The sequence below is a fragment of the Anneissia japonica genome, unplaced genomic scaffold (assembly GCF_011630105.1).
Source record: "Anneissia japonica isolate Jap-2015-1 unplaced genomic scaffold, ASM1163010v1 scaffold287960_len3192837_cov198, whole genome shotgun sequence".
NCBI lineage: Eukaryota > Metazoa > Echinodermata > Crinoidea > Comatulida > Comatulidae > Anneissia > Anneissia japonica.
Window position 1 is genome coordinate 1,680,471 of NW_022712725.1, and position 13,851 is coordinate 1,694,321.

General features: G+C 35.4%; 3 protein-coding genes across 3 annotated transcripts; 2 read left to right on the forward strand and 1 right to left on the reverse strand.

The window, feature by feature from the left end:
• The first annotated feature begins 385 nt into the window (after window positions 1–385).
• On the forward strand, window positions 386–4,133 carry LOC117107973 (tubulin beta chain-like). The gene is made up of 2 exons (XM_033249783.1): window positions 386–618; window positions 1,444–4,133. The coding sequence occupies exons 1-2, from the start codon at window positions 562–564 to the stop codon at window positions 2,725–2,727; spliced, it is 1,341 nt and encodes a 446-aa protein (XP_033105674.1). The 5' UTR covers window positions 386–561; the 3' UTR covers window positions 2,728–4,133.
• LOC117108043 (RING finger protein 32-like) lies at window positions 3,798–10,035 on the reverse strand. Its single transcript, XM_033249890.1, has 8 exons — window positions 9,914–10,035; window positions 9,031–9,326; window positions 6,629–6,758; window positions 6,298–6,330; window positions 6,016–6,140; window positions 5,652–5,760; window positions 5,246–5,413; window positions 3,798–4,507 (listed from the first exon to the last, which is right to left on the reverse strand). Exons 1-8 carry the CDS (start codon window positions 9,947–9,949, stop codon window positions 4,259–4,261), a joined length of 1,146 nt encoding a protein of 381 aa, XP_033105781.1. The 5' UTR covers window positions 9,950–10,035; the 3' UTR covers window positions 3,798–4,258.
• Window positions 9,254–13,532, forward strand: LOC117107975 (translin-like). Its single transcript, XM_033249784.1, has 7 exons — window positions 9,254–9,385; window positions 9,967–10,201; window positions 10,816–10,909; window positions 11,022–11,118; window positions 11,365–11,480; window positions 11,603–11,682; window positions 12,436–13,532. The coding sequence occupies exons 2-7, from the start codon at window positions 10,058–10,060 to the stop codon at window positions 12,664–12,666; spliced, it is 762 nt and encodes a 253-aa protein (XP_033105675.1). The 5' UTR covers window positions 9,254–9,385; window positions 9,967–10,057; the 3' UTR covers window positions 12,667–13,532.
• The last annotated feature ends 319 nt before the right edge of the window (window positions 13,533–13,851 follow it).

Below are 13,851 nucleotides of genomic sequence, written 5' to 3' on the forward strand. Positions count from 1 at the left end.
ACTGTATTTTTACCAGAGTTCGTGGAACAGAGAAATGAATAACTTGCCATCCAGTTGTGGTTAAATGTTGTGGATGTGTTAAATAAGCCAATGGCAAAGGAAACATAATTAGCGTGTGACCCTTACTGCTTGACATCCGATCTAATCCACACTCAGTTCATTCTGCATTATCCCCCTGTGTGCCACCATCCCCGGCCCCGTATACGCTACGTATCAAGATAGTGTCGCTTTCGATTATCAAGACAGTGAACTTTGGCCATATCATTACGTCATTGCTAATTTTAGCACGCTAATGAGTCATCATTTGGAATCGGACTTCCACGCTGGACGATATGACACCAAAGTAACTAAAAATATATATGACAATCAACAATGAGCTCATTCATACTATCAACCAGTAAGTATAAATAGCCAAAAGCATGGAAGGAAAGGCACAATAGGTATGGTACACGGCCAAGGAAGTAGGCATAAACCCACCTTTGTATGTAGCAGGTAACATTTAGGACAGGCTAAAAAGGTTTCATTCTATTTGTATATGCATTTTATACATTGTGCAATAACATGCCTGAAATTTTGCATTTACAAGTCGGACAGTGCGGTAATCAGATTGGCTCCAAGGTAGGTATAAATACGTTCGAACTTTGCCATGTTTATAAGAAAAATCTGCTGGTGGCAACATTAATAAATATTGTATAACAAAAATTTAACAGAGGGCGCTGTTTACAAACTATAACAAATCCTTATTCTCGACAGTGCAGTGCAATTATAAACCAGTACCTGATGATGCCAAAGGTCGGACAATAGATGGTAGAACATGAGTATAGCATGGTAGTCATGCTCGTGTATACAGTTTAGCTTATTCTGAAATACATTTGTACGATTAATTGTATTTAAATATATTTTCTATGGAAACGTAACATTAAATAGCTAACAAAATAACAAGAAATATTTCCTATAAAAAAACGCCGCAACATCAATACGGTAATTTAAATGTCATAGTATATCGGAAATGAAACTAAAATAATATTAAAATATCTCGTTATAGGCTAAACCCTTTGGAATTGACTCGTCTTCGAATTATACTATCAGTGTAGGCCTATGGTAAAGTTTATTATACTACGCGTACTATTTCTTAGTACGGCACTTTTTTTTCCTAAATGTAGTTATCCGAATTTCACTCGATATGATCGCACGCGAAGTTAAAATGTTGGAGAGTACCTTAAAAAAGTCGCCATAATTCATTAAAAAAGGCCGATTGATGGTGGGATTGTTCATTGTTCGCTTAATCATAAAAGTGACGTGACAGAATACATTAATTTTTTTTTCTTCTATAAATTCATCTTCTTTATTTGTTTTACTATTTATTTTCAAAACTTAAAAAGTTGGCGGATTACCACTGTTATTTCAAAATAGAAAGATTAATTATAGTACATTTTTCCATAGTTCTGGGAGGTTGTTTCGGAAGAACATGGAATAGCACCAGATGGATCGTACAATGGCGATTCTGACCTTCAACTTGAGCGAATCAACGTCTTCTACAACGAAGCAATTGGTGGCAAGTATGTTCCACGCGCAATACTCGTTGATCTTGAACCTGGCACGATGGATGCTGCACGATCTGGAAAGTATGGCCAACTATTTCATCCTGACAACTTTATATTTGGACAGAACGGTGCTGGAAACAACTGGGGTAAGGGATACTATACAGAAGGTGCTGAACTCATTGAATCGATTCTTGATGTTGTTCGGAAAGAAACTGAAAACTGCGACTGCCTCCAAGGTTTCCAGCTGACACACTCCCTCGGAGGAGGGACAGGAGCAGGACTTGGTACGCTCCTCCTCGGTAAAATTCGCGAGGAATTTCCTGATAGGCTCCTGACAAGCTATAGTGTGGTTCCCTCACCCAAAGTATCAAATGTAGTGGTAGAACCTTATAATAGCACACTGTCAGTCCATCAGTTGATCGAGAACTCTGACATGACATTTTGCCTTGACAACGAAGCCTTGTACAACATATGCACACAAACACTGAAACTACCATCACCGACATATGGTGATCTAAATCTTCTGTTATCCCAGTCGATGAGCGGCATCACGGCAAGTCTGCGATTCCCTGGACAGCTTAATGCAGATCTCAGAAAACTTGCCGTAAACATGGTTCCGTTTCCACGGATGCATTTCTTTATGCCAGGATTTGCTCCCTTGATCAGTCGTTCGAGCACAGAATATACTAACATGAGTGTAGCAGAGTTAACGCAGCAGATGTTTGATTCTCGTAATATGATGGCAGCATGTGATCCAAGACATGGACGGTACTTGACGGCGGCAGCACTGTTTCGCGGTCGTTTGTCGATGAAGGAGGTTGAGCAGGAACTCTACAAAATTCAAAGTAAAAACAGCAGCAACTTTGTAGAATGGATTCCAAACAATATCAAAACTGCTGTCTGCGATATCCCGCCGAAAAACTTGCCAATGGCAGCCTCCTTCATTGGAAATAACACAGCTCTGCAAGAAATATTCAAACGCATAGGAGAACAATTTTCAGCCATGTTCCGACGTAAAGCATTCATTCACAGTTATTGTGGAGAAGGTATGGATGAAACAGAATTCACAGAAGCCGAAGCAAACATGAATGATTTGATATCGGAATTCCAACAGTATGAAGATTATGCTGAGGGAGAAGAACAATCTGATGAAGATGTCGAGGAAGAAAACGATGACCAGTAAACATGATTTTGGTCAGACCATGATACAAACCTTAAGTGTCATCACCTGACTCTATCAGTGACAGATTCATTACAATTTAACACTGTATAGTAAGTACTTACTAGTTGGCTTCTTCAGATATAACGTCCTTGGTAAAAAAAAATGTTACTGCAGTTGCTTCTTATTTCTAAATATGTAGACAACACTGCTCCAGTTGTCTTAACTGTTGGTCATATGTGAGCTCATTGGAATTTCCAATACTGTACTTAGTAACTCTATCCTCTATTTTAACTACCTATGTTCCTTATAAGAAATAACAAATCTTTTATCTTATATTATTCTATAGCAGATTAATGGAGCTACACATTTTATTCATTATGTTCCTTATGTAAAACATTAATAGTTTCCATGTCTGGTGTGTGATTTAAAAAAAATTTATATTTGTATATTGAATATTTAAAAACAAGATAAAATCATATTTGTACTGTATAAAGTGCTTCAATCAAATGCTTGATGGCAAGTTGTGTGCGACTCTTAACCGGTTTTCGAATACTAGATGCCAAGGGGGAGGATCCGGGATTACAAAAAATGGGAAGGGGAGGACAGTATGCAATTTGGAATGAAAACAAGAGAAAGAAATTAAATGTGCCCCATGGTCACCAATCATAATGCCACCCTGATGCTCTATGGGTGTATGCATTGTACAATGATGTTTGGTAAATATTGTAAATGAAATGATGTGTTTGCAAAATCTGCAAAAACATGTATAGTATATCCTGTGGTTTATTGGTATACTACTGTATTATTACTAAGCAGATTTTAATCACGACGAAATGACTACAGGATGGACTCTAGTTATCTGCACAACATAAATTCACTTAAAACGATATCTAAGATTTCAGAGGATGCATGACACCATTACGTCCTAGATCTTACTGTTGTTCAATCAAATATTGTCATGACATGATGTTGAATTTGTGTAATCAGCTAATTATGTAATACAAGTCAAAACATGTCTATCACGTTGGCTTATAATGTTAGTGTAACGCTTAACTGGTGCTAGAGAGTATTCAATTAGACACTTGTCAAGATTCATTACATTTAACCAATTTAATACATAATATTTATACAAATCTTTTGGCTTTCTGAAATTGTTTGGATGTTAATACATTACTGTTAATTATCAAGGTACTTAAAAAATACAATGACTGTTTCAAATAATGTGTTACAAACTGACCTGCAGTATGTACGCGTAATACACTGAATCTCAGCAAATCAACGATGCTCATGTTGCTATTTATAGCATTTCAGTGTGAGGCTTACTAGAGATGGTCACATCAAAAGAATGGTTAGATAATGTTATGCTTTTAACTGTGACATCACATCTATATTCAAATATGTTGTAATTCAGACAGCAGCATAAAAAATTGGAATGTTTATCTTGTCTCCTGTTTTGCATCTCCATGATTCTAATCCTTTTTGTAAAGGTGTCCTATGCATTACTGAACGTACTACGTTACACTACAAACAACATTACCTGTTGGTTCTAAATTCAAAGTACACGCTTTTGGTAGCCTGATCGACATACCGGACAGACGTTACGTTCAATGAATGACAGCTCTTCAAAGGCACATAAACATACATGGTGGAAGATGTGAGTGCAGGACAGAAGCACCTTCTTACGCTTGGACTGAGCCTCTGGTGGCGAACTCGGGGTAGGAAGTCTGGGAGAAGACTCATCTGGTGAACTGTCTAAAGGCATGATGCAGATTGGACAATCAGTGTCACCCCGTCTTAAGGCCTGAAATTGAAATTAATCTTGTTTAAATAATTGAAATACATGGCAAAATTTAAATCAATGAATTAAAACAATCAAATAAAACAAGAAAGCTCAAAAAATGATGAAAATTATTTTTGATCTTGATTTGGAGAACACTTTGCTGTCAAACCAGAAAATCAAAGATTATATATTTTTAAAACTTAAATAGAGGCATATTTTGTGTTAAGCTAAAGCACAGTTTCAATATTAAAGCCATGGCATGATAATCATCCAATCAATTTGTTATGTATTCTTGACCACTGCCCTCAGTATTAACTGAACTGAATCACTAAGTCATACTCCACTCTACTGTACTTGCAACCATGGCTCTTAATAATAACATCAAGTTACATTCCAATTCACTCCTAAACCACTTCCCTCTACAATAACAACATCTTGCAGGGGCGGATCCAGAGATGTCCAAAAGGGGGGCTGAAAGTTGGGCCGACGAAACAACACCATCCCCCCTCAAAATTTTTGTGTTCTAGACGCCCGAAAATAACATTTGAGGCGTTTTGGGCTATCATTTTTTTTCTTTTTCTTTACCTCCCAAAAGGGGGGAGGGGGAGGGGCCGGGGCCAGGCCGCCCACCCCCTAAATCCGCCCTTGTCTTGAGCTACAACTCTACGTATCATCAACCTGCTGCTTTCCACAATAAGAACATCTTAACCACCAAGCTACAGTCCCACTCCACCTCCAAACTACTGCCCTCAACAATACCTTCATTTGGATCAGCTCCCACTCTCCATTGGATATGCATTGTAATGTTGAAGCATCAAGGTGTTGAAAGATGCTTCTACTTGCTGCAACAGATTGATCAATTTCCATCAAGAAGTCATCCACACCGGTGTCATAGGACCGCAAAAGTCTGTCAATGATTGATTCAAGCTGGAAAACAAGAGCACACTATAAAACCTTTTAACATTGATAAGCAAGATGATGGGAGCTATGCCTCAGTTTTTGCTTTTTTGCAAGTTAAGAAGTAAAGTATTACAAATCAAAATATTGCTTAAGTATCGACAATAACAATTGCAGGAAGGTACATTTATTTCAAACTTAAAATAAAAGTTCAATTGGGTTGCATATTATAGCATTTTTGTATACTTCAGTCTAAAAAAATGCAAACCTTCTCTTCATAAAACTTCTTTCTCAGCTTTGGATCTCTTGGGGGGACAGTTTTACGAAGGTTCTTGTACCAACTTCTGACAACATATCCTCTCCAACATGCTTGTATTCTGTATTAAATTACACATGAGACTTTGTTGATTGATTGATTGACAGACTAAACTGATTTTAAAGAGTGAAGTTTATTACAAGATATTTATTCAGGATACATATACAGATGAAAGTAAAAATGAACGATAATTAAAACTGACGAAGCATCATATGATAAAATCAACAATTAACGACCAGAGATAAGATTAATAAAATGGAGACAAACACGTAAAATAAAACATAGAAATTATGTTAAAACAAGTAAATCATCTTACCTGACCACACACTTAATCCGGTGTAGTTTTGAGCCCTCGTGAATGACCCTTGTCTGATATTGTTCTCTGCGACACATCGGACATGACTTCTTACCAGTGAACCTCTCAAATGCTTTTAGGCAAGCCTGTGAGAAAAAACAAAAAACTATAGCATTAAAACCAACCTTTGGAAATCTGTTTTCTACTTTTTACTTCAGTTTGTATTTTCAGCATTGATAGCTGGCAGATATAATTTAATATAAAAATAAAAAGTAATTTTCAAGTTCTTCTTTAGAAACTTACCCGGTGAAAAACATGTGTACAAGACAATAAAACCTGCAAAACAAGAAAAATAAAGATGTAATGTAATGTATGATGCTAAAGCATCTCTCTACACACTATCTATAAAGTAATGATCTGTTTTTGTTGGATGTTGGTCCTGCAGCATATTCTGAAATATTGATTGGGTTTTTTTTCCAGTTTTTAAAGTTAATTAGCTTAAAAATGACACATACCAGTATCTGTAAATAAATAGAATGTTGCGTTTTGTATAGTGAATAATATACAGTTAATTACAAGTTAGAAATTTCAAATGCTTTTTAATAATAATAATAAAAATTATATGGTTCCTAACCTGCTCCTGAAGACCAAAATCTTCCTTGCAGATGACACATGGCTGAGTTGAGTCATCTCTGTTGTTTGACTTCATTTTTGCTTCTTTCCACTCTTTGTCTGTCAGTGCAGATATATATACATAAGCACATCTCGATAACAAGCCCGTCCAAAGTTTGTAGAAAAAAAAAAAAAGCTCAGGGCTTCCATTTGAGGTTTTACGGTATTATAAGTAGAAGATAATTGTGTGGTATCATGGAAATAACTATTAGTATCAGGTTACTTGTTAGTATTTAATTTTACTACAGAGGTTTACACTTAATTGGTGTCTTCTCTTATGATGCATTGTGCTTGGTTGAATTTCTATTAAAAAATATCATATTCTATTTCCGCCCACTGTTATACTTTACAAATACAACTCTACAAGATTGATTGTGTTCAATGACAGGCAAAATAGGTTTACAACTTTACAACAATTAAAAATTATTTTCTGGTAGATCAATATCGATGCTGGGGAGAGATAATATATCTTTGTACAGTATAGTAATCTACAGTATTTTGTTAGTTTATAAGTCAAATTTTAAATCTATTATATACCTATACTCTATTTTCTCCCAATAATATTACCAAATGTAAGGTTTGTACAAAATTACACGGACCATCTCTCCACAATACCATTTAAATTGTTGCATTATGTAGAAAATTTGTGTTGGCAATAGTATGATAAATAAATCCTTGACATTTAATAATCCTACTTTATTTTAGGTCACAATTTAGATAATTTGGTACAATGCAAATTTTACCACTAAACAAATACTGTAATACATTGTTTTCCTTCACATTAATTTTGGCATAGGTCACAAAAATACAGAAAGGCAGTCCTTCATATCGAATGTGTATGTGTGTAGTTGTTGCTGAGGATGTTGAGGAGACAATTCAATGACATTATGTTTGATTGATCTATTTAGAGATCGATTGTTCCTATTTGTAAACAATGGTAATTCTTAAGAAAAGATTGTCTGTCTAGGTCTGACAGACATTATCTTACTGTGTATGTCCCACTTTTAAATTGGAGCATAATTACATAAAGGAAATTGAAACAATCAGTATTTAATTCATTGGAATTTTTGTTGACATTCGTCAAATAACTTCTGTCTAATGTCATTTTGTTTTGTGTTGTGTACATTTGCATGAACAAATAATAATAATAATGATAATTTTAAATTTATTTTACAGCAACAAATTTGTAATGGTAAACTTATCCAAATTTTATTGGTTTTCCTAAAATACCTTAGTTTATTATTAATGATTAATTGTAAATGAAAATGAATAAATTGAATAATAATAATAATAATAATCAAATACAATAAGAATAACAATAATAACTTATTAAGATTATGTATTCATTGAAAAAGTCTAATAAAAAATTGCAGTAATACATAAATTACAGTAAAAATACCAATCACTATGACCAGGGCTATATACTGTATCTATGTTTTGATACGTTACCAGTTAAATACAATCACATTTTATGGGCCTGGAATTATTACAATAGATATTTATGGATAATTTATAGGTTACTTGCATTTTAAACCAAATATCTGTTTAATTTTAACTGAATTAAAGTCTTTTTGAATGCATTAATGGATGGTGCAAACACAACATACTGTACTTAGGTAACTACTGTAGATCCAAAATATTATTCTATTTAAAAAAAAATTTTTATAATTGGTTACAATATAAAGGATACAATTCTCCAATTGGCTAATGACCAATCTCACTATTTTTACCAAAGAATTACTCTGGTGGTTGGGGAGTGGTGTCACACAAATGTTGGGGCTTTGGGAATGGAAAATGTTGGGCCCCTGTGTAGTTGGTGAGGTTGCGAGTACTATTTTTGGTAGGTTTTCTTTTTTTTTTGAAAAAGGTATGCTTTTGTGCCGCCAATATTTCTTAAATAAGAAAAAAATTGTATATTTTGTGAAAATGGCTCCTAAGCAGTAGCGTATCTAGCAGTTTTGAAATGGGAGGGCCAATGATGAGGGCGGAGGGACGGGGTGGGTGGGTTTGAAGGTAACATGGGAGCTTGAAGATTAGGTGAGGGGCAAAATAAGGTGATTTTTAACTACTTGAGCGCAACTTTTGGGGAGGGGGAAACTGAAGGGGGAAGCGCTTGTATTCTTTTTGGGGTTCACCCCTAGATACGCCACTGCTCCTAAGGCTCAGAAGGCCATGATGCTCAACCCTCATCATTATATTCTGGTACTGAGCATAACCTCTATTAATAGAGTATACCACACAACGTTAAGTGGCAAGCATCACCTCCCGAGAATAATGCCACTGAGGTTGACCAAACTTACTTGTTTATTGATTTATTATTCATATCTAGTCAATATTTAGGCACATGTGGGGAGTTATTTTTTGGAAAAATTATGCATTAACAATGCTAATACTATAACAATAAAACCCCTTCTTATCTTACCCAAGCTTAATGTCTGCTTACTTGAGTCTATCACATACTCTCTATCCATAGCTGCTTCATCTTTCTTGACTTTTTCCTTCTTCCTTTTCCCTGTATCAATGGTTGACTTCACATCCTTCAATTTTTTTTTTGGTGTCGCAAAATGAATTTGTTTCTTTTTTAAAGGGTCAACAAGAGAAAGGCCTCTGGTCATGTGATCTTGAAAAGCAACAGCAGCCAAAGCAATGTTTCCAGTAGCCTAGAATTATTATTTTAGAAATATACAACATAAAGCAAAAGATCCACTGATGATTAGTCGTAAGTAGAAAGAGGAAAAAATAATAAGTTCATAATAATTGATTCTATGTTTCGTTTATATTGATTCTATCTATGTTTGTTCTGATATATGTTCCAAATGCATGGATTGGATTCCTCCTAGGGACTAATCCTATACTAGAACTAGGAATTTGATTAGACTGGTATAGGCCTAATTATTAGCCCAGCCACACAGCTTGTTTTAATTTATTGGATTTTTTTCAGTCTTACATTTTTAAATCCTTATAGGGGCTGGTATAATATCTTTTAAATTTGTTCTTAGATTTTGTATATTTTGCTGGTTCACAGATACAAATTCCTGATAACCATAAAACTTGGGCTAGCATGGGCTAGGCCCACCCCGTTGTTCCTGTCAGATTTAGGACCAGCTGATGGAATCATCTGCCCCGGACAGAGAGATTTACACTAGGCTAGGCAGAGCCAGAAGTCAATAGATAGGCCTGGCATGGCCTAAGGTCAATTTATAATAATTTTTACTGTTTAATTATACTTTTCCAGTTTGAAAACAACTACCTGATTGGATCTAGAGTTGACTTGATGATTCATTTTGTTGATTTATACAGTTAAACCTTACTTTTTCTGAGCCAAGCTACCCTTGGGCCCTATGTCGTTATGCAGTCGACGAGCGTCTCTCTGTCAGGGTAACGAGTTCATATGGCAAAGAACAAAGTTCATCAGCTCCACACACGTGTGTTCCTGCTCATGTTGTATTGGCTAACAACAACAACAATGTCATCAGTGCAAGAAATCTTCAGTAGTTTTAACGATTATCTTACAACAGACCATGATATCCGTGAGGTAAAATATTTATAGCTTAAACTATAATAATATAATATTGTGAAAAACGTCTAGCTAGGCCGGTACGGGTAAAGAGGGAGGCCTTCTTGCCTAGATAGGCCTTTAGCCTGTTTAGCTACCGAGACACAGGTGGTCGGGGAAGGCGCCCTTTCTTCTTTTCTACGACCAGGGGAAGGCCTAGGCTTAGCTAGGCCTATATTGGCTGTGCATTGATTTACAACAGTTGGAACAGTTATTAAGTCGTTTTGTCCCTTAATTTATTGGTCTCTACCCTACTAGACCATTCCCCTTGTCAATGCCTTGTTCGTTTCGTCCGTCCAAGAGTTTACTTTCTTCCTTTCTGTTCTGTAATTTTATTTTATATATATTTTTTTTTGTAATTTTTTAATCCTCATTGTTGAACATGGCAATGGATAAAAACTGATCCATGATACCATGGGGGTGCAGTTAATCTGTTATTAATTAATGATTTTACACATACTTTCCAGCAATTTTCTCCACAAATACCCCATCCATGTATTATTACTGAAATCAGTCAAAAAACATACGGAAGAATTTCTAAATTTAATATGCTGATTCTTCTTTTTTATATTCACCCCACCAATTTGTTTCAGGAAATCAGAATTTCAGTTCGTGTTCTTGAACAAACAGCTAGGGAGATCATGACATTACTGCAATCGATTCACCAAAGAGATGGATTGAAACAAAGTAGGTCTACTTTTTCTTTAAATCGTGAGAAGACCAAAACCAAATATTTGAGGAACTACTGTATGTTAATGTAGTAGGCATTTTTAATTAAGTCAGTGTTTCTCTTTTCAAGTTCCAGCAATCTGCGGGAAGAGCAGAGAAAAATTTGAAAGTGTGAAGTCTTCTTATGCAGATCTTGCTGGAAAGTTTCCAATTGAAAACTACTACAAGTAATGTACTTCATAGATGTTATTAGATATTACCTAAGCACATGACATTGTTTAAGGATTGCCATGCCACTGTAAACTATTTACTTATCTGCCAATTATCAGACAATATATAAACAGACACTATAACAGACATGATGTTATGTAATGAGGAACGGCCTGAAGTCCCATCTGAAGAGCAGATAGAGAGCCAGGGACCATGCCCTTTGTTTAGATTATTCTGAAGTAATATTTTCAATTTGTCTGTAGATTCCACGACCATTGGCGTTTTGTTACTCAACGTCTTATTTTCCTTTCTGCGCTGACAACATATTTGGAAACAGAAACGTTAATTACAAGAGAAGAAACAGCTAAACTTTTTGGAGGTTGGTGTTCTGAGTGTACCTCACTGAAAGGGGAAGGGGAATTTAGAACAGTGGGAGGTACTGTACTCCCTTTTTGAATCCATCACTGTTTATCATTTTATTGTTTCTTCTTGATACTGTAGTTGAAGTTCAAAGAGGGAATGGTTTCCTACTAGATCTGGAAGACTATCTCCATGGTCTGCTCATGTTGTCAAGCGAACTGGTAATTATTGATTGAAGCTTTTAAATTGTATCTTGCAGTACACAGAGTTAGTAAGGCCAGACTTTTTATAGTCCTTGTTTCGCAAACTTATTTGTTTAAAGATCATCAGAGGAGGGTGGTGAAAAAAATAAATTTAAAGTTTTTGCTTTCATATTTAGGAAATCGTTTCGTCAAAAACATTCAGATGGAGGAGAAAATAAAATTAAAATTTTATTGGTAAATGTAAACAGTGTAGTAATGGGACGGTTAAATGCTATAAATTTATATACATATCTTTTTGGAGATTTCAAGGCAGCGGAGGGCATAATAAAAATAAGGAAAAACTTATATTTTTCTTCTGAAATAACTATTTTTTCGTGGTGGCGGGTACGCTAATTGGTCAAAAACAAAATTTTATTTTTATTTGAAATCTTCATTATTTGCGGGCAACAAGGTATAAAAGTTTCGCACACAGCTTTCATATTTCGACAAGTATCTCAATAAATTTGTTTACGACATATTCTGTTGTTGCTATGTATTTTCTGAACTTAATATATTCTACCATTTTCAATTGCTTTTATTCTTTTATAATAATACAGGAATTTATGCCGCACTTTATAAAATAATTATCATAATTTTTACAATTACGGTACCAGCATTATGTTAATTTCCCTTCTTGTTATAACTGTCAAAATTAGCACCCTTGCCATTGATTTTTTATAACCCTTTTTCTGCCCATGCCTATAACGAACGTTTTATTTGTCTTTCATTCAGTCTCGTCTTGCTGTCAACAGTGTCACAGCTGGAGATTATGAGCGCCCTCTTAAGATATCTTCATTCTTAGGGGAAGTGAACACTGGATTCAGGTTGCTCAACTTAAAAAACGACAGCCTACGCAAAAAGTTTGACAGCTTGAAGTACGATATAAAAAAAGTAGAAGAGGTCGTTTACGACATTAGTATACGGGGTCTGCAGCCAGTGGAGAAAATTCCAAAGACAGAATGAGAAAAAAAGAGATGCTGGTTTTCAGTTATGTTTATGGTCAATGGCTATGCAACAGACAGCACATGCATGTTATAAGTACTGTATATGGATTTATGTACAGTACTAAAAACAGAGCATTCCTGACTTGAATGTGGAAATGGATAATGTATGTTAATATAAAATTTGGATTTTGTTTTTCATGTTAATACATAAAAAAAATAACAGCAGCTGGTGAAAAAAGTTGTAGACCGCAATTCCACAAGTAATGGAATGAAGCTTTTTAGCCAATTACTGTAGTACCAGCATGTTCCTTGACCATCTTCGTACAGTGGTAGTGGTGGGGGAGAAATGAAAAGGTCGGTCTTCCCCCAGAAGCAGTTTAATCATGGATTGCATGATATTTGGTCTGAAGATTAGGCCCCATAAAAAAAATGATTAGTTTATCATCCCCGCGCGCATCTCTTTTGACGAAATCATGATTTTTTTTTTTTTTTTACTAGATTTTTTTCATTGAAAAAACGATCGTTTGTTCGTCAAAAACAAATTTTAAGGCTGGTGAATGATGAATGACTACCAATGTCTTGATAGGATGATAAACTAATAATTTTTTTTATGGGGCCTTACAGTACAATCATTACTGCCAACCCATAAAATTGTTCGTGTCCTTGGGCAAAGCACTTTACAGTACATATGGGCTTTTTCACCCTGATTTAACCGTAAGTATGGACACCTAGTAGGCTAAAATGTCAACAATTTACTAAGCTGCAATGATACATGGTTATTACTCCTGTCATAAATTAAATATGTTCAGACAACCACAACACAAGGAAGGCAATTTATTTTGTAAGAACATTTATTTCCAATTAAAACTAATAAGAAAAGTTTAAGAAAATGTTTAAAGCGACTGCTTTGTAACAATAGGCACCAGAGACGACCCTTCAATATTGTGTCTGTTTTTTTCCTACCACTGCCAGTGACTGAGACAGTGAAAAACAATGACAAAGATATTGATAACAGAAACAGACCTACCAATATCAATGACATTTACTATATGGGGGGGGGGGGGGGGGATAGGTGCCAGGTGTGATAGGTGCCATCTAGAAGTGCCATAATCATAAATTTTCATACCTCAGCCCCAACCATAGTGGGACTGAGGTGCTATAGACCCTCAATCTGTGAAAGTCCTTCCCTCTCCACCACTGACAG